At 42.5% G+C, this 18,609-nt stretch overlaps 1 protein-coding gene across 4 annotated transcripts in view; it reads right to left on the bottom strand.

Moving 5' to 3' along the window:
* LOC121601543 (G protein-coupled receptor kinase 2) overlaps window positions 1-18,609 on the bottom strand; it is a 64,712-nt gene that overhangs the window by 45,931 nt on the left and 172 nt on the right. The window contains exons 1-3 of one of the 4 annotated variants that reach the window (XM_041930366.1): window positions 17,543-18,589; window positions 16,721-17,426; window positions 2,148-3,206 (exon numbers count right to left, since the gene is read on the bottom strand). In XM_041930366.1, coding sequence (XP_041786300.1) covers window positions 2,148-2,199 — 52 coding nt within the window. In that variant the 5' untranslated portion in view covers window positions 2,200-3,206; window positions 16,721-17,426; window positions 17,543-18,589. Of the gene's footprint in view, window positions 1-2,147; window positions 3,207-15,070; window positions 15,479-16,720; window positions 17,427-17,542; window positions 18,590-18,609 lie in introns of those variants that run through there. The other 3 variants (XM_041930359.1, XM_041930382.1, XM_041930373.1) reach the window with 3 other exon arrangements.

The following is an 18,609-nucleotide window of genomic DNA, read 5'->3' as shown; positions in this document are numbered from 1 at the left end:
GCGCCAACTACATAACGAACGCCTTTGTTGAGAGCACCGTGCGCGGCGAGTTCGGGTGCTGCTGCATGAGGAAAGGGTTTACATTCATACAAGCGACTCCCCGAGGGTGGGTAGAAACGGCCAGTGCAAACAAAAACATCACATTTTCCGGAACTGGTAAGTGTGTATGTGTGTTTATTTTTTGCCCAAAAATTAATATCATTTGCGAACTAGATCAAACAGGATCCGCTTTCAAGTTTGAAAACACGGTACTGGGTGGGTGGAGAGGGTGAGCAGCTGGTACCACCATGAGATTGCTTGACCCGTGCCAGTGTTGTCATCCAACACACACACACACACACACACACACACACACACATGCAGTATATGCGTCTTCAGTTATTGCCGCACCTAAGAGATGGTTTAAAGGAAGCACACCACCAGGGAGTCAAAAAGGTTGATTAAACATTAATTGATAGTAATTGATTGCAGTTTAATTTATTCCCCCCACAAGGAATTGCCTTTCCCTGCCCAATAAGTCCAGGGAGCATCTGGCAGGCGAGCCAAAAACAAACACATTTCATTAAATTAAAGCAATCTGCCAGTAACCTTACACCTTTCAATAACAAACTGGATAGTTTTTGTTGCCGTTGTACCTCTGCACGATATTACGAGACTGTGGCCCCTAACCCACATTGTCCAACTACTGGCACGACAACAAAACCACACGATACACATGTTTTAGCAGAAAGTTTAACTAACAAAAGTAACTGCTACCAGTCGCGTAGAGAGAACTGTACTGTTGAGTTCATGTAAATCAAAATTGAGTTTGACAAAAATCGTTCGTAAAAAAAATTGCCGAAACTTTGGCAATAAAATGAGATTGACCCGCCAGTGGTGTGTGTGTGTGTGTGTATGTGTTTGTAAATTGAACGATTTTTTTTACTTCCTTTCAAAGCTATTTGCTGCTCCGTGCAAACTTTCGTACAGAAAGTTATTTTATGACTTTTGATTCTTTCGCCTTACTTCTATTTGGCGTTTCTAACGGACTTGCAGCAACCATCTGCCTGCGTTGGCTTCAGGAGAGTTCGTTAGAAATCGATTTTAAATAGACTTTCGATTCGATTTGCGCCCCAGGCGACGATGAAAAACATGGTGTAGGAGAAACAGTCACAATGTTGATTACTTTTGCGACAATTTTCAAACAAAACTGAACGTTTTTCGAGCTTAAAACGAATTTAGATCAAAGTTTTTTTTTTTTTTTTGTTGACTTCTTCCTATCCAATTAAATCGAACCAATGACATTTTAATAAACAATACAGTGCGCGGTGCAATGCCGCCAACATATTATTAGTTATTTTCAAAAGTTGTTAATAAACACCCCACCGAATACCGACTAAATCGTGCTAGTAAATCGTTTTCATAACTACAAACCAATCATAAACTAACAAACCCTCCAGAAGCATGTGCTTTTGATAAATGCTTCACTATCAATCATCTATTTACGTGTGTTTGTTTAATTCGAAAGAAAAACTCAGTCGGCAGCAGACAAATCTTTTTCAACACTGCTATCTACACACTCGCCGACACTGCGCACAAACACGATAGAAAAGCGTACTTTATTCGCTGCTCCCCACCGTTCCGACCCTGGTTACAGGAATCCTCCAAGTCTGCCCTGGAGGTGAAAACCCCACACTAAAGCAACCAATGGTTTTTGGGATAAATTTTATACACACAAAAAAACACGTCGACGATCTCTCATAACGGCCCCCTGTTTGTAAGCGCAAACAAACGGGAACGTAACAACCAAACAAACAACACCGCACCAAACAAACCGCGTCCAAACACACGGGAGCAATCAAATAAACCACTCTTCCATTGCGAAACCACGCGGAGCCGGGAATAGCGGGAAACGGCGGGAAAAGCGGCATGCAAACCGCGTGCACCGCCGTGAAGGATTTGGCGTGTAAAAATGTGTGTAGGAAAACCGGTGAAGACTCCCAAAATTAGATCGTTTTTCGCGGCGCGCCTAAAATAGATCACGTTCCCCACCTACCTTCCGCCTACTCTTCCCACGACAAACTACTCTACCTAGACGAAGAAACAACGACCCTCTTGGCGAGTCCCCGCCGCCGCCTGTTTCCCGACTGGGGTTGCCCTTAACTTACCTTCGCGCGCCTTCAGGTAGACCGTATTGGCCACGATGTTCTCTAATTCCATTAGTTCCAGGTTGGCGGCTTTTTGTTGTCCGAATGGCGACCCGAAATAGTAAACCGATCCTTCGGAACCGGAATCTCCAGGGCACCTGTGCCCTCCGTCTCCCTATCTCGCTTGATCTAACTTGGCGGTCTTTGGCGTCAGCAGTCGCCTAGCACGATTCGGCTGTGTCCGCGGGTTTTGGTTGGTTGCGTGCGCTGCGCGGATTATTCACTCTTTCTCTTTCTCTCTCTTTTTCGGATGGGTTCGGAAAAATTCCGAAATTCTTTTCCGCCCACACTACACTAATTTAGGGTATTTGCATGCATGTGCCGAACTGTGTGTGTATGTGTTCGTGTCAGTGTATACTTGTAGTGAATGTGTTACACCACCAGGCGGAGAAAGAGCGGTGTGTCGCACACTTTTACCCCTGCTCTGGCTGGACACGGATGGAGATTTTGTAGGATAATTTTTATTTTTGCAACACTTTCACTCGCGCACTGCGCCGGACTTTGGCGGTCGTGTCCCGGTCGCGATCCCGCGCTGCAAACACCGCTCACACACACACACGGAATTCACCACCCAGAGGGGTTGGAGGATGTCAGATTGGCTAGGCGGTGTTGGATATGGCTCCGGGCCGGTGCTTTACCGCCGACTTCTACACCTAATTTATGTTGGACACTCGCAATAAAACAAACGAGACCAGGCAACAGACGGCTACTTAATCGAAACACCTGGAGACACGCCGATTCGACACTTTTACGTACCACAAACACACGGTTACGATCACGCGCGCGCACGATTAAGTAGCTACCAGGTTAGGTGTGTCAAACTGCATAACCGGGTGGGGAAAGGGAGACCGCACTTTGTCTCGTTGTATTGTGTTATATTTATACACTAGTAGCGATGCAGAAACCGGAGCGCTGTTTGGTAGATGCAGTTGACCTGGCCATGTGCAATGCGCGGCTTTATATCTGACCCGGTTGCCTTTTTGCGTTGATCCAGTGGCTTTATGTCAATAGTTGTGATGGCTGTAATGAGAAAGAAGAAGCAAACAAAATCACTCATACAATCAACAGTAATACTGGAAAATATAATAAATGGATCTTCGAAGACTTTGACCATATTTCAAACAATGAATAAGCATGAACGTCGTCGTATCGTGGCACTAAAACGGAAGATTTGGCAACAAGTTCTACTGCATATCAAATTGATTTACTTTGGAATAATTGAGGTTCTAATAAATTTATTATTACAATTAAATGCAAAATTACTTAATTTTTAACTATCTGATCTGCAATATTAGGCGTATTATTAAAATTCAAATGCATTGTTTGTCTTCCCAATATTTCTCAATCGTGAAGGTGGAGATTTCGAAATCCACCTTCAATCCAGACCGTAGAATACGCTTTTGGAGTAAAACATCATTGATTTTAGGCTCTCCAATGAAGCCTGGCAAGAAATCAACCATGCGGCAAAGAATCTCGCACTTAACTGATGGTGGCATCACCAGCGGATCTACTTACAAATCCAGATCCACGTAAAGCGCTGTTCATTTGGAATTCTGTCACATAGTTTTATTTTTAGTAGGGACACTAGTACTTTTAGACAGTTATTTTAATGTATTGAAGACAACTATCTAATTTTGCAACAGTGTTTACATATAAGTGCTTGAGTTCAATAGTTATTAACGATGGAATTGCAGTGTTGAAATAATCGTTACACAACCACTGGGAAATTCAAACTGCAAGAAATAAAATGAATAATTCTTTAATAATCATGTTTCTGGTCGCAAGAAATTTTGGCAATGGATTTGTGGAAGGGCAATGAAGAAGCCACTACAACGATGGGTTAGACGAGCACCGGAGGGTTATGTATGTTATGCGTATGGAACCGGATGACACAGGTCATAAGGTCCTTTCAGCACATACTCCATAAAGTCTGTAAAGTGGCCGTGGAGGCTCCGCTATTAAGGTCTTCTTCTTCTTCTTTGGCTTAACAACCGTTGTCGGTCAAGGCCTGCCTGTACCCACTTGCGGGCTTGGCTTTCAGTGACTAATTGATTCCCCCCCATAGCAGGATAGTCAATCCTACGTATGGCGGCACGGTCTATTTGGGGATTGAACCCATGGCGGGCATGTTGTTTATGTCGTACGAGTTGACGATTGTACTACGAGACCGGCTAATTTAGGTCATGATAACGAATATACAACGAATGTGCAAGATCGTGTGTGGTTTCGAACATTCCTGTTCGTATCCATCATAAAATTGCTGTTACAATGTAAGCTAACTCTGCAGCTACCTAAACGCCATAGCTAAATAAAGTTAAGGTTTCGATGAGTTCGAAACGATTGTTTTGATTAAAATACTGTGAATTTATACTCCACCAATAGAACATTGAAACCGAATGAAGTATTTCCATAGATTGAATTCTACGATAATCATTTGAACAAAAAAATTACATTCAAATGAGCGAAGCTTGGAGTAAAATGTTAGGAAGCTAAGTAAAATTTTGTCCAACTAGTGTAAAACTCATTCTGTACTAACTTTTCGCCTTCGGCTTTTCGTCACATCAACCGATAGAATTGGTTTTACTTAGAAAAAAATAAACATACACACTCAGTCCTTACTTATAAATTGTCATCCCGCCTGACCATGCGTAAGCTCCAGCGTATCGATCGATTGTAACGCGCTGAGCCATCCTCTGACTTTCCATTTTCATAACTTCAGTAAAATCCAATCATTACTGGAAAACAGTTCAATAATTACATTAAACTCTTTAAAATGTTTCCGTTTTCTTTAGATAATCCCATCGCAGCTGAAGCGAGCGCTCGTTCTAAGGCCGGCTGTGCGAGGAAATATCTCCCCAAGTAATTGCATAGCTTCGTAAATGGCACACTACTCACCCCCGTGCATAATGAAAATCACAAAAACGAAACCGTCGTACAGCGCTCGTTGCAGCATAATTACTCCGCCTTTGGATGGGGCGTGTTTCCTCCCGTCCAACGGTTCTGCTGCGGATCCAGTGTTGTGAATATTTTAGCAATTTCTCCCCCCAACATTCTGCCTCTCCCACTTCATTTCCCTTTTGCAAACGAACGATTCGCGCAGATGGGCCACTCATTGCCGGTCCAGTTATTTTATCGCGCTCTCCACACTCCAAGCACACCGCGGCACAGAGAAGGCTTCCCTAAAGGCGACCTCCTGATACAATGTGTGTGCAACACACTACCTTACTGGTGCCGTGTTCACTCGTAACGGGCATGGAAGCATTTGCTTTACAAATCACACGGATCCCTTCCCGCATTTTCCGTGTCACCAACCGTCGTCCTGCAGTCCTTTGACCACGCTGGCTTCTCCCACACAGCCGCAAAAGCATACACCACACAACGACACGAGGGACCCCCTTCGATGGTGCTGCGCACCGTACCGTTTCGTACGGGCAATGTCAGAAGGGGCCAAGTTTGCAACAAGTTTCTGAGCCCAAGAGACAAGGGAGCAGCTTTTTCCCCTCTGTCTATCTCTCCCGCTCCCTTGGAAGACCATACTGTTCCGTGCAAAAATTGCCTCCGTGCCTCTCTCTTTTTTTTCTTTTTTTTTTTTTTTGCTAGGACCACCACCACGCGACCTGATCAGAGAAAAAAGGGAAGGCAAACTACTGGAAGGTTGCACTGATTTATCTATTTTTGAAACCTTGTCAAAGTGTCATCCAATCTAGCGGCCAGGACACGGCACGGCAGAGGCAATGAGTCGGAGGGAACGGATGGCGACCAATGCGATATTAACGTGTCCGTACAGAGCCGTTCGCCTAACGCGGTGCTTTAGCAACGAACCCTCACCTCTGAGCGCGCTGCTCGTCAGACGAGGTCAGCGTGCCCCAACCAGGAGGAAGTCGTGGAGGAGGAGGGGCACCGGTTGCATATGGCTTACGGGCAACACCACCTCTCGCTGCTCGGGTCAACATCACATCTTGGTGGAAACTATTGTTGCGGCGCTCCTTTCTCGGAAGGTTTCGGTGCTGGAGGAAGCCGCCATGTAACCTTCGTGCGCATTTTTGCCAATGGCCCTCGCAACAGCAGCAATGATTTAATAATGTGTTTCATTTTTAACAAAAAAAAAACCCCCCAAACTAATAAGACTAGCAGATGGTAACGACTTCGATCGATGCGCGAGCCTTGGAGGCTGACGTGGAGTCACCGGAGGGTCTACATCTCCATCAGACATACACAGTTGCTGATCAGGCAGACCGGATTTGGGTCTCTGGGACTTTGCAAGCTCATCCATCACAAAGCCACATCCTTTCAGAGCAATCCACACTAGTGATGTTCTCTCTGGAGCGCACCCAAGTCTTCGAGCCTACTCCGGTTATTATTATTTCGATTTCGGCTCTGGAAAAATCGGAACCACTAGTTCCACTTGGAGTCGGAATCGGAGTCGTCCGGAGTAGGAATCGTGCGGAGTCGGAGTAGGCCTTAGTCGGGGTCAACTGGAGTTGAAGTCGCCTGTAGTCGGTGTCGATCAAAGTCGGAGTCGGCTTCGTCTTTCGCTTTGCGCGGTCACTTCGTAAACAGGGGTTTGTGTCTAATAATTGTGCTTAGCAACAACGACGATACTTTGCATTCTTGTATCGGTCGTCTCTGTCCCCAAAATTAACCGACCTAACCGATTCCGACTCTCGTCAACTCCGACGGTTCCAATTCCTGCCTCCGGATGACTCCGGATAACTCCGGATGACTTCGGATGACTTCGGATAACTCCGAATGACTCCGGATGATTTCGGATAACTCCGGATGACTCCGGGTGACTCCGGATGACTTCGGATGACTCCGGACACCTCTAGATACCTCCAGATGACTCTGATTCCGGATAACTCCGACTCCGGATGACTTCTGACAGTTCCGAACTATTACGGACAGCTCCGGATAATGCTATCCTACCTTCTGGAGTCGGTTCCAAAATTATCGTAGTGGACTTCGGATTGTTGCCAATTTTACCCATCACTAGTCCACATCGGGGACCCTAGAGGTTCCGGTGCATACTTTGTTCGGTGATGGTCGATCAAGAGAGCCGTTGGTCGCCTGCCTGACTCGCGGGGAGTGTCAATCAACATGCTTCGCGAATGGGCACCAACATCGTAAGCAAGTCGTCAAACTTCGAGGTGCACTCATTTGGACATCCGCTTGGGTCGATGCGCACACCTTACCTCCCCTCTTCCCCGGACACTGTCACTCTCCTTCGGAAAACAGGGGTTGTTGCAAGAAGAAACACACAACCAACAACCAACCGATCCTTTTTCGGACGTGGGGTTCCGCAATTTGACCAGCTCCAACGCACTGTATTTCCCCCCCCCCCCCCTTCCCCTACCCTGCTGCACCTCTGGCAAGGTGGGAAAACAGCATGACCGCGCGATGGACGCCAATTTATATATAAATATGGTCAAACGTTGCGAACGGCAGTTGGGACGATCCGGTAGCCCCACCCTCCTTCCGCCCGACCGTCGTCTCGGGGCGGAATGAAACCAGTTCCCGGGCGCACAGCCACCTTAGCCACCCCATCTCGGTAAGCCACCTGAACGCGCGTGTGAGCGCGTCGCTCGGTTCGACTCGTTTAGTTTCTATTTTATTTCATGCCATCTATCGATCTGGCAACCTCGCGCCCTACCCCCGCCGTCCCTTCCGAGAGGCATTGCGAGGCAAATATTTTGAGGCTGCACGGAAAACCAGTATTCGGAACCAGTGTATTGCGCTATTGCTGCTGCTGCGTGTTTCAGAGGGCAACTTCAAGTGGTTTCCCTGGAAGCTAAACACAGCACGGCCCGCAGTTATGGCCTCCGTAACCGATTTTTCTAAATAAAAACGCAAACACTCCAATTTCGGCATGAGACCATAGGGGAGGGGGAGTGGGACGTATTTACGCTATGGTTCGCTTTGTGTGCGTGTGTGTGTGCTTGTATGAGGGGGAATGTGCGTCCGGTCCGGCTCCATTCGTGGATGATGTTGAAATCGCTCGGTCTATTGAGATGTTGATGGGTGCTTTATGGTGCGCCGTAAACTGGTTGATGTTGATACATTTCCTTCCATTGGGTATTTCAATGCAAAGATTTTTAAATCAGATGGGAAAATAAACTAACTTGTTCCACATAAGCATGGAACATATCAGAACAAAAATGTCGCCCGAAAAAATAATAATGAAGAATTAAGTATCGTTTCTCATTCATCACGTCTCTTGAGGAGCTTCTCATACTTATGCAGCGAACGCATTCAATAACGCAATCCAATAGCTTGAACCTTCTAATAGGTTTCAAATAGGTTTGTTCAGCTCGAATTTCCAGTCCACCGTGGAACACACACTAGTTGAACACACACACACACACACACACACACACGTTGCAAAAGGTGTTAGCCGACCGATCGTGTAATTTTCTGCTCCATCATAGGTAGCTCCCACGATCAAATAGGTTGCAAATTACCCCTTCATCAAGGAGGTTAAACATTTTACACTCGTCGGAACGTAACCGACATCGGGGTGTATCGTTTTTCACCCTCAACCGAAAAAAAAACACCACACACACACACACAGCAACAACAATCATTGACATTTTCCGCTTGAATTATGCGTTAAATGCTTCTCGGAAGGCTCACACGGAGACATGGGTCACCTGAAACCTATACAGCAAGGCCAAAACGGAACCTACCGAAAACACGAAATGTAAATGTGGGGCGGGAAATCGTTCAAACCACGCACAGGGAGGGGGGGGGGGTACTCTCCACCATTTTGGGACTAAAAGTTGTACGCGTAGAACGTCGAATCGTCGAAGGGCAGATCGAATGGTTCATACACTTTCAACATTACTGAAGAATTTGCATCAAATTACCATAAATCGTCATCAGATCGGACATCTGCAGGATTCCCAGTTCCCGGGCACTTGGAGCATTCAAATTACAAAATTGTATAATAAGCAAAACTTTCACCTGACCCCCGCTGTGGCCTACCTCGGAAAACTCGGTAATAGATTTAATTAGGCTTGAAAGAATGTATTTCAAATCGGATTATGCATACAAATAATATGTAAAATAATGTCCGCTTCACCTATTACAAACTATTGAGCTTTTTCGACAATGTTAAATTGCTCTTTAATCGATTTTAAGTTCCGACAACGTGTTAACGTTTAACCCATGAGGTACATGTACATCTTGTCGTCTAAATAGCACGGAATCAACCCAAGCTTAGACAACAATAATTTTTAAAATATCTCTAATACATCCTTGGCCTGCATCCTGGTGTGGTGATATGAAATCTTCTAACTACCCAAAAGAATAATGTGGCTTGAATTTGTGTAGTTACTTGGAGTTTATTTCTTCTATGTTAACTCGGGCAGCGTTTCCTCTTAGATCGGACTTTTGTTAATCATCCTAAACCTCAACTTATCCTTAATTTATACTCACTCGTTCGCGCCAAAATTCCTTAATCCTATTCCTCATTGGCTAATCCTAATTATCGCCTATTTTACTATTTCCTATTTCCTATCTTATGCTATTCTATTCTATCCTACGTGTAACCTTAATTGTAGATGTATGTGTGTAAATATATATATGCATAATAAAAATCTAACTATGTGTATGTGTGTAAGTGTATATGTGTATAATTTAAACCTAGCTAGCTATAATTATTCTGCGCGCGTTTTGCCTATCTTGCAGGCGCTACACCTCCCCCCTTAGAAATGAAAAGCGTATGCTTTTCATCCCTTAATTAATCTATTTTTATGCACTGTACTTAGTTTGTTTGTATTTGTATTCTTTATTGTACAGTTAACATTATCTAACTTTACTACTATGTACGGTCCTAAGTATATCGGATCTAATTTTTTTCTATTTTCGTTTTTTAGATAAACCGCATCTCCTATTTTTAAGATAAGGGGGTTTACATTACTATTTGCTCTAATCTGTCTTCTTTCTTTTTGCTCAATTAAATTTTTACGCGCTATTTCGTTTGATTTTTGCAATTTGAATTTAATTTCATTAAAATATGCATCATAATTGTATACTGGTTCAATATTACCATGGCATAAATCTTGGGGAAGAATTGCTTTTTTCCAAATATTAATTCGTATGGGCTATAGTTCGTATCTGTATGAGGTGTTGTGTTATAATTAAATTCGTAAAATTTTAGCCAATCATCCCAATTGTCACCATGCTCATTTGTAAATGCTCTTAAGTATTCATTGAGTGTTCTGTGGTTTCTTTCCAAGGAACCTATGGTTTCTGGGTGATAGGCAGTGGCAAAAGTCTGCTTGATCCCCAGCAACTCCGCTACCTTTTTTAATACCTCGTTATTGTATTCAAGGCCTTGATCCGATTTCATCTCAAGAAACCTCCCGTATTTTAATATGCAGTTCTCAACCATGGCCCTAGCTATCGTGTTCGCTTCTTTATTTTCTGTTGGAATAAGAACAATGTATTTCGAGAGTTCACATTGCATTGTAACGATGTATCTATGATTTTTATTGGTTTTCGGCAAGGGACCCACTGTGTCTATACAGACTACTTCGAAAGGCTTTAAAGGTGTAGTCGTAACAGCACTTTTTTCTTTTGTATGTCTTACGATTTTGTTCATTTTGCATACTTTGCAGCCTCTAACGTAATTTTTAATTTCTTCCTTCATATTCTTCCATTTATATTTTTCTCTAATTTTGAGGTATAATCGATACTGTCCGACATGTCCTCCCGAAGGTGACATGTGATAGTTTTCTAAAATATTTGCTATTTCCTCCTTTTTTGAAATCCATTTTGGTGGAATAAAAGCAATGATCTCTAAACCGGAAATGGCATTATCTGCGATTTCCTTTATGGTGTAAAAAGAGTATTGCCTGAATAGGGGATCTTCTAATGAAATTGCAATTTTGTCACGATTGTATTCTTTTGCTATTGTTGTACTTTTAGAAGAGCAGACTCTAGCGCCTGACTTCCATCTTCATAACAATGAATTGTTGTATTTCCTAACTCCTTGTTGTAATTATTATTGAAAACTGTTATTTTGATTTTGCCATATTCTGTTTTTGACAGGATTTTCAAAAGTTTGTTTACTTCTGTTGGGTTTTCTGTTTGCCAAAGTGTAGGTTTAGTTATGGAATCTTTTTCATCTTCGTTTAATTCTGGAGGAGGCTTGAAATTGTTCAGTCTTGTCATTGCTCTTGTTTTCACTGCTAGTAGTGATTTATCATTTGTTTCGTTTGCATTATTCTTTTGCATAAGCTTCAACTTGTCTGAATCAATGACAATTCTCGATAGTGCGTCAGCTCCTGTGTTCGTTTTTCCTTGCACAAATTCCACTTCAAAATCAAATTCCTCCAGGTCTAACCTCATGCGTGTTAGTTTTGAAGTAGGATTTTTCATGTTGAATAGATATACCAATGGTCTGTGGTCGGTTCGTACTTTAAACTTTTTTCCAAAAATATAAGGTTTGAAATAATTTACTGCCCAATGTATTGCTGTTAGCTCTTTTTCTATAGTCGGTTTAGATTTCTCTCCTTTAGTAAAACTTTTACTCGCGTATGCAATAGGTAGGTCATTACCATCTGTTTTCTGCGATAAGATAGCGCCACATGCTACATCGGACGCATCAGTAGTAATGATAAACTCTTTCTCAAAGTTTGGGTACTGTAATATAGTAGGTGATACAAGGCTTCTTCTAAGAGTGTCGAAAGCATGCTGACATTCATTAGACCACGTGAATGTAGCTCCTTTCTTTAGTAAATTATTTAACGGTCTTACCAATTCAGCAAAATTTTTAACGAACTTGCGATAGTAATTGCAGAACGCTACAAACCTTCTAACTTCATCCACATTTATTGGTACTGGGTATTTTTTTATCGTTTCGAACTTGGACTCATCGGGATATATGCCTTTATCTGTTATTTTGTGACCTAAATAGGTTACATTGTTTTGGAAAAATTTACATTTCTCTGGATTTAGCTTCAAGTTATAATTTCTTAGCCTGTTAAATACTTTCATTAAGTTTTCTAGATGATGTTGCATTGTGCAACCCGTTATAATAATATCATCTATGTAAACAAAAGCACTCTCCGGAGTAAGTCCCGCCATTGCTATCGTTATCATCCGTTGAAAGCTATTAGGGCTTATATTCAGCCCAAAAGGGAGTCTTGTAAATTGATAATGGCCTGAAGAAGTTGAGAAAGCAGTATATTTTCTAGAGTTCTTGTGTAAAGGTATCTGGTGAAACCCGGACATAAGGTCCAAAGTAGTAAAATATTTTGCTCTTCCTAATTGGTCTAATATATCATCGATTCTAGGTAGTGGGAACTTATCAGGCATTATTTTTTTATTCAACTGCCTGTAGTCTACTACCAATCTCCATTTTTTTTCGTTATCTCCAGATTTTTTTGGTACCAATAAAATTGGTGAATTATATGGAGAAACCGAATGCTCTATTATGTTATTTTTAAGCATTTTATCAACCTGATTTTTATCTCGTCACTTTGAGAATATATTTGCTTATAATTCGGAATGTAACATGGTACGTTATCTTTCAATTGTATCGATTGCTCGTAAAAATTATTAATTGGGATTTGATCATTATCGGTGCAGAAAATATCGTGGTACTCGGATAATATTTTTTCTAAATGAGGGATTATATATTTAGGAACATTCTGACTATCGATTTTGCTCAATAATGTTTTTATTTTAGATTCATTTGCTTTAGTGCTTTTAAATTTTAAATTTTTCTGAATATAATTTTTCAGCGGGTCAATCTGTGGTTTAAATGAATCTTTTTCAATATACACATTGCTTTCAGTGGTGTTTACAAATTTTACATATTGGTTTTGTTTTGATACCACAGAGTTGCCACAAAATACTCCTGGTAATATTTCGCTCGCAAGGACAATAGAGTCTTCAACGAGGTCGGGCAAATTTATCTTTCGGATAACCTCACTGCGTAGAGGCAATATGAAACCATCATTGATACTATCTTCAATAGGGTGGCTGATTGTAACACCGTAACAATTGAAATTTAAAAGCCAGTGCTCATAATCTATAACACATCTATGTTTAGTGAAAAAATCTCTTCCCAAAATACCATCCGCTGTGATATCTATTTCTGCAGGAATGATATGAAAAGTGTGGTTAATAGAAGCATTTCCGAATGTTATATTAGTGCTAGTAGTTGCTAATGTTGATACCGATTCGGTTGTTATGCCTGTTAAGTTTATCCTATTTTGCGCGTAGACTTGCTGTGTTGGTTTTATTTTATCAACTTTGAACAATGACACGTCTGCTCCCGTGTCGATAATTAATATGCTTATTTCACCCATTGCCATTTCTACTTTAATTTTGATAAAGTTATTAGCATTTAAGTTTATCGCTAATGTTGACCATCGTTTGTAGGTTGAATGATTTCTTCTAACGCCTGTGGTACCCCTAAAAAATGTTCCTCTTCTGCAGCTTGTGTATTGTAGACTCTACGAGTATTTGTATTTGGAAATTGTTTTCTGAAAGAGTTATTAGAATATCTTTGGTTTTGGAATCTGTTGCTAGTTGCCTGATTATTACCAAGAGGAGATCTATTGGAAAACCATCTATTATTTGTGTTTGGCTGGAATCTATTGTATGTGTTCGGCGGGTATTTATTACGAACGAATTTTCTATTGTCATAGTAGTTTCTGTTGAAGGCTAATATTTGTGAACCGTTGCTATTCCTTTCGTTTTCTAATACTTTCTCTGAAGCATCTGAAACAGATGCGAATTGACCTGCTTTTAAAACAATTTTTGTTTCCTGATTATGAACTTTTTCAATCAGAGCATTAATCCCATGCTTTAATGACATGTCATTTGCAACTTTTTCGGGAATGTGCAACTGCAAATAAACGTTTTTTAATTTTGTGCTGAGTAATTCAACCTCATCACAAAGAGCTTTAGTATCCGTCTGGCGAATAGATTTCAATTGACTTATTATTTTATCTGGATTAAGTTTTTCTTGACATCTGGACCGTATATCATTTATTAACGAGTCAAAATCGTCAATATTAGGCGGCAGTCCTAAACGCGCCTTTCCTATCAATCTTGTTTTTAAAAATTTTACCAACATTTGTGGATTTTTTGGACATAATTCCTTTAATAAATTTGAAGAGTCCACAAAATTTTCCAAACCATCTGTATTGCCATCGTATATTTGCACCAAAGCGGTGGCTGTTTTGATATCGAAAGTTTCCATTTTGTTTTGATTCCAACGGTTGAACACGATAGCTAGTTTTGCCAAAGTTTTAAACTTAACTTGAATTTTGTTTGTTTGATGAAATTGTATGCGCGATTGGATATTGGCGTATATGTCACTCGCTTCCTTCAAAATTCGTTTTAGCTCTGAAACGGGTTCAGTTTCCTGAATTGAATCTAGGTAATACTTGATCTTATCAAAACAAAACTTAGCGGAACCGCTGTAATGATCAAGCAAACATCTGCGAAACTTTCTATCACACGATAATTTTTTTTCAATATTTTTAAGCCTTATAGTATTTTGATTAATTTTTAAGAGCATTGAATGAGATGTGATCGAGATGTTTTGCTATATATATAGTAATTATATATATATATATATATATATATATATATATATATATATATGTATTATATATATATATATATATATATTTTTTTTTTTTAATTTAATTTTTTTTTGATACCCAGATAATGGTAATATTACTTTTTTTTATTTAATTATTTTTTTTTTTATTTTTTTTAAACCAATGGTAACTCCCCCAATAGTATGTGCATATTGTAATGGAAAATGGTAATATTGTACGTTTCATAAAAAGAATTTAATTGAGCAATTACAAAAAATATTTAAATGAGTAAATTGCAACTATATTGAGTGTGTAGCCTACCTTACTTTCTCTCTTTTTTTTTTTTCGCTTGATCCTTACTCCGTGTACCGCTGCCCGATCGATAAGTATAGCGTTATCTCGCTTTATCCACTGCAAATCGCTGCTCGTTCTCTCACAGCACACTGCTGCACCGTCGCTCCTATCCACTGCAAATCGCTGCTCGCTCTCTCACAGTTCACTGCTTCGCCGTCGCTTCTTCCTTCTTCTCGCAACAACGTTATGTCTCTCTCGTGCAAACGACACTTGGTCACTTGTCGCAAAAGGTCATGCCGGTTCAAACTGTGATGCTTATCGCCGATGGTACGAAATGTGGCTTACTCGTACGTGCGATAATCTTGTCCGATCGAGGTCACTGCACTTAGATCACTTTACGCACGGTCCCGTTAACTATCGCTGCTTTTTTTTTTTGTTTTTAACACCGAATGTTTGTTAGCATTCATTTAACTTTTCCTGGCCACTTTTTTTTATAACCGGGATACACTCTCTCTTTCACTGCGCCTTGGTTCGTTGACGATACCCGACAGGAGTTTTTGTGCAATTTGCGTGATTTTGCAGGAAACCCTTATATTTTATCACTGCGTTTGAATAACGATAGTTCGAATTATCGTACAATTGTAGCGTTGCGCTTCACTCTCGTCTTTACTCTCTCACTCTTTCACGCTAAACATCAACGCAGATACTAGAATATTCTTCTGACCGGAAGGAATATTACGCACTCGCGAATTAACTTCGTATTTACGCGAGTTTTTTTTTTTTTTTTTTTTTGCATCACAGTTTCACACTTGTCACGGTCGCCATGTGGTGATATGAAATCTTCTAACTACCCAAAAGAATAATGTGGCTTGAATTTGTGTAGTTACTTGGAGTTTATTTCTTCTATGTTAACTCGGGCAGCGTTTCCTCTTAGATCGGACTTTTGTTAATCATCCTAAACCTCAACTTATCCTTAATTTATACTCACTCGTTCGCGCCAAAATTCCTTAATCCTATTCCTCATTGGCTAATCCTAATTATCGCCTATTTTACTATTTCCTATTTCCTATCTTATGCTATTCTATTCTATCCTACGTGTAACCTTAATTGTAGATGTATGTGTGTAAATATATATGCATAATAAAAATCTAACTATGTGTATGTGTGTAAGTGTATATGTGTATAATTTAAACCTAGCTAGCTATAATTATTCTGCGCGCGTTTTGCCTATCTTGCAGGCGCTACACTGGTACTGATTTGCTGTACAAGAAATGGCTTGCAAAATGTTTTACGATTTGATTTTTAATCTCACAACATCTTGGAAATGGAAAATTTCACACGAACTTACTTGAACTTATTATTCACTTCACACGAATGATTAAGCCCTTAGTCAATCACTTTTATTTTCGTTTGCATAACACGCTTCAATGAAAGTAAAAACGGATACGCAAGCACGGGCTAAGCTGGGATACAGCAAGGAACCATAAAACCCACACTAGACACACAGAGCATCGCCCTCGCGCATTCATGCTTTTGATTGTGCACACACAATTCGATCAAACGGCCACGAAAAGGAAGAAAAGCCGGACTTTTCAAGCAAAAGAGACATAACATAACCTCATCGCACTCCCGGGGAAAGTGCTTTTAAATGCACCATTGCATTGCACACCAACTCACCTTCGGCATAAGAACAGCGCTGCAGTTGTTGGCACACACCCACCACCTGCTCGGAATCGCACACCACCTACTGGTGCCTGTGCTTCCTATTTTCAGGATGATTTATCTCGAACCGATGGGTCGTGGAACGCGTCTGATCGTGCCCCGGTCCTGTTTCGCACGTCCAATTTGCTCTCTTTCGCGCTCCCAGTCACTCTAGCAGCCGCAGCCCGTCTGGTCGTCCAGTGGCAGCACCAGCAACAACAGCAGGGGTGTGGTAATGACGATGGTAACGATGGTGTCCGTGAAAGATGATGTTGCTGACGGCCGCCAGTGAAGAAAAGCGAAATGCATTCCTTTCTGCACACCCCCGTTTTCTCACCTCCCTTCCGACACCTCCACCCACAGCAGCAACAGCGCTCTCTCTCACTCTCTCTTGTGCGAGCGGGGACACGCACAGCACGCACGCACGCAGCACACTCGTCGGAATCCGCTCGTTTTCGCCCTCGTTTCGCCCTCGACTGCTTCCTTCCTCCCTTTCGCTCCGGAAGGGATGTGCGTGACTGTGGGTCGTAGATTTTCCGTTCACACTATTGTTTTAGCACTCTCGATGGCGCGCGCGTTCGCCCACACTACACACTCTCGCTCATTACGAGCTTCACACCGCAGCACACGAAAGAAGAAACACCCCGCGAGACGCACATACACACGTACACACAGAGCAGCGCTGAAAAAAAAGGGAAGAGGACCACACACACGCGCGCGCGATTACACACGGAGGTCCTGTTACTTCACGCACTCGTACGCCACACAGTAATTGCACAGGCAGAATCGCAAGCGCACCTTTCTCGGGGTGGGTTAAATTCACTTTTTCGCTTTCGATTGCGCGCCTCGCAAAGATACGTTCGCTGCTGCTGCTACTACTGCTGCTGCTGTTTGCCTTCGTTCGCCTCTTGGCATGTCGCGCGTTTGTATTAATGAAACGCCGTGTTGGCTCGTCCTACACACCGACCGCTCTGGGGGTTGCTTTGCTTTCCATTCAAGCGCACCGCACCTCACAAACACACACGCACACGCTGCTAGCGCTGCTGCCCGACACACACACACACACAACCACTCACACACATGCACGCATGCACCCACACACTCACACACACACACACACCAGCAGGCCCGGTACGTACGTACGTACGCACGCGTCACTGAGATGAGCGAGATCGCGCACACTCTTACGCTCGCCCGACACACTCATACAAACACACATGCACACGTACGCACACACAGGCGCGCGCGCGCCCGCACTTCGGTCGTTCTTGGAACAAGTAACAGCAGCAGCAGCAGCAGCAGCGGCAGCAGCAGCAGCAGCACACACACACACACGCGAGCGCGCACAAACACAGCGAACGGAGGCGAACGAGTCCAAGTGGACAGAAAATAAATAATAAAGCGGGGGGTGTTATATGCAGGAACCGCGGAAGTGACCCCGAAACGATACTGCTTTTGCGCCCCCTTCTTTGCACACACACACACTTCGTTTCTTCCGCTTCACAGGTTGCTTCGATGCTGCTCTAGACCACCCTTTTTTTTGCTCTTTGGAAGGGTGGCACCGTACCGCCTTGGCGCCTGTTGACCGCGCACCCGAACCAGGGACCAATATCCTGGATATCCGGAAGTGGCTCGGTCGACTGTCGAAATGAATGAATCGACGCAATGGTGTATGTGTGTCCACAACTGTGCATGCAACCCGCCCCTCCCAGGCGGGTGCGCTGGCAGTGGCAGCAAGGTGAACAGCGCCGATATTGGTGTGACGGGATGATGGTTCAACGACCAGCTTCCGCACCAGAGCACAGCAGAGATCGATGCCGATGATGGGCCCGAGCTGTGCGGCCAATATCGGGGCCCCGTGGAGT

The sequence above is a fragment of the Anopheles merus genome, chromosome 2R (assembly GCF_017562075.2).
Source record: "Anopheles merus strain MAF chromosome 2R, AmerM5.1, whole genome shotgun sequence".
Taxonomy (NCBI): Eukaryota; Metazoa; Arthropoda; class Insecta; order Diptera; family Culicidae; genus Anopheles; species Anopheles merus.
This window is presented reverse-complemented; position numbering and strand designations above follow the sequence as displayed.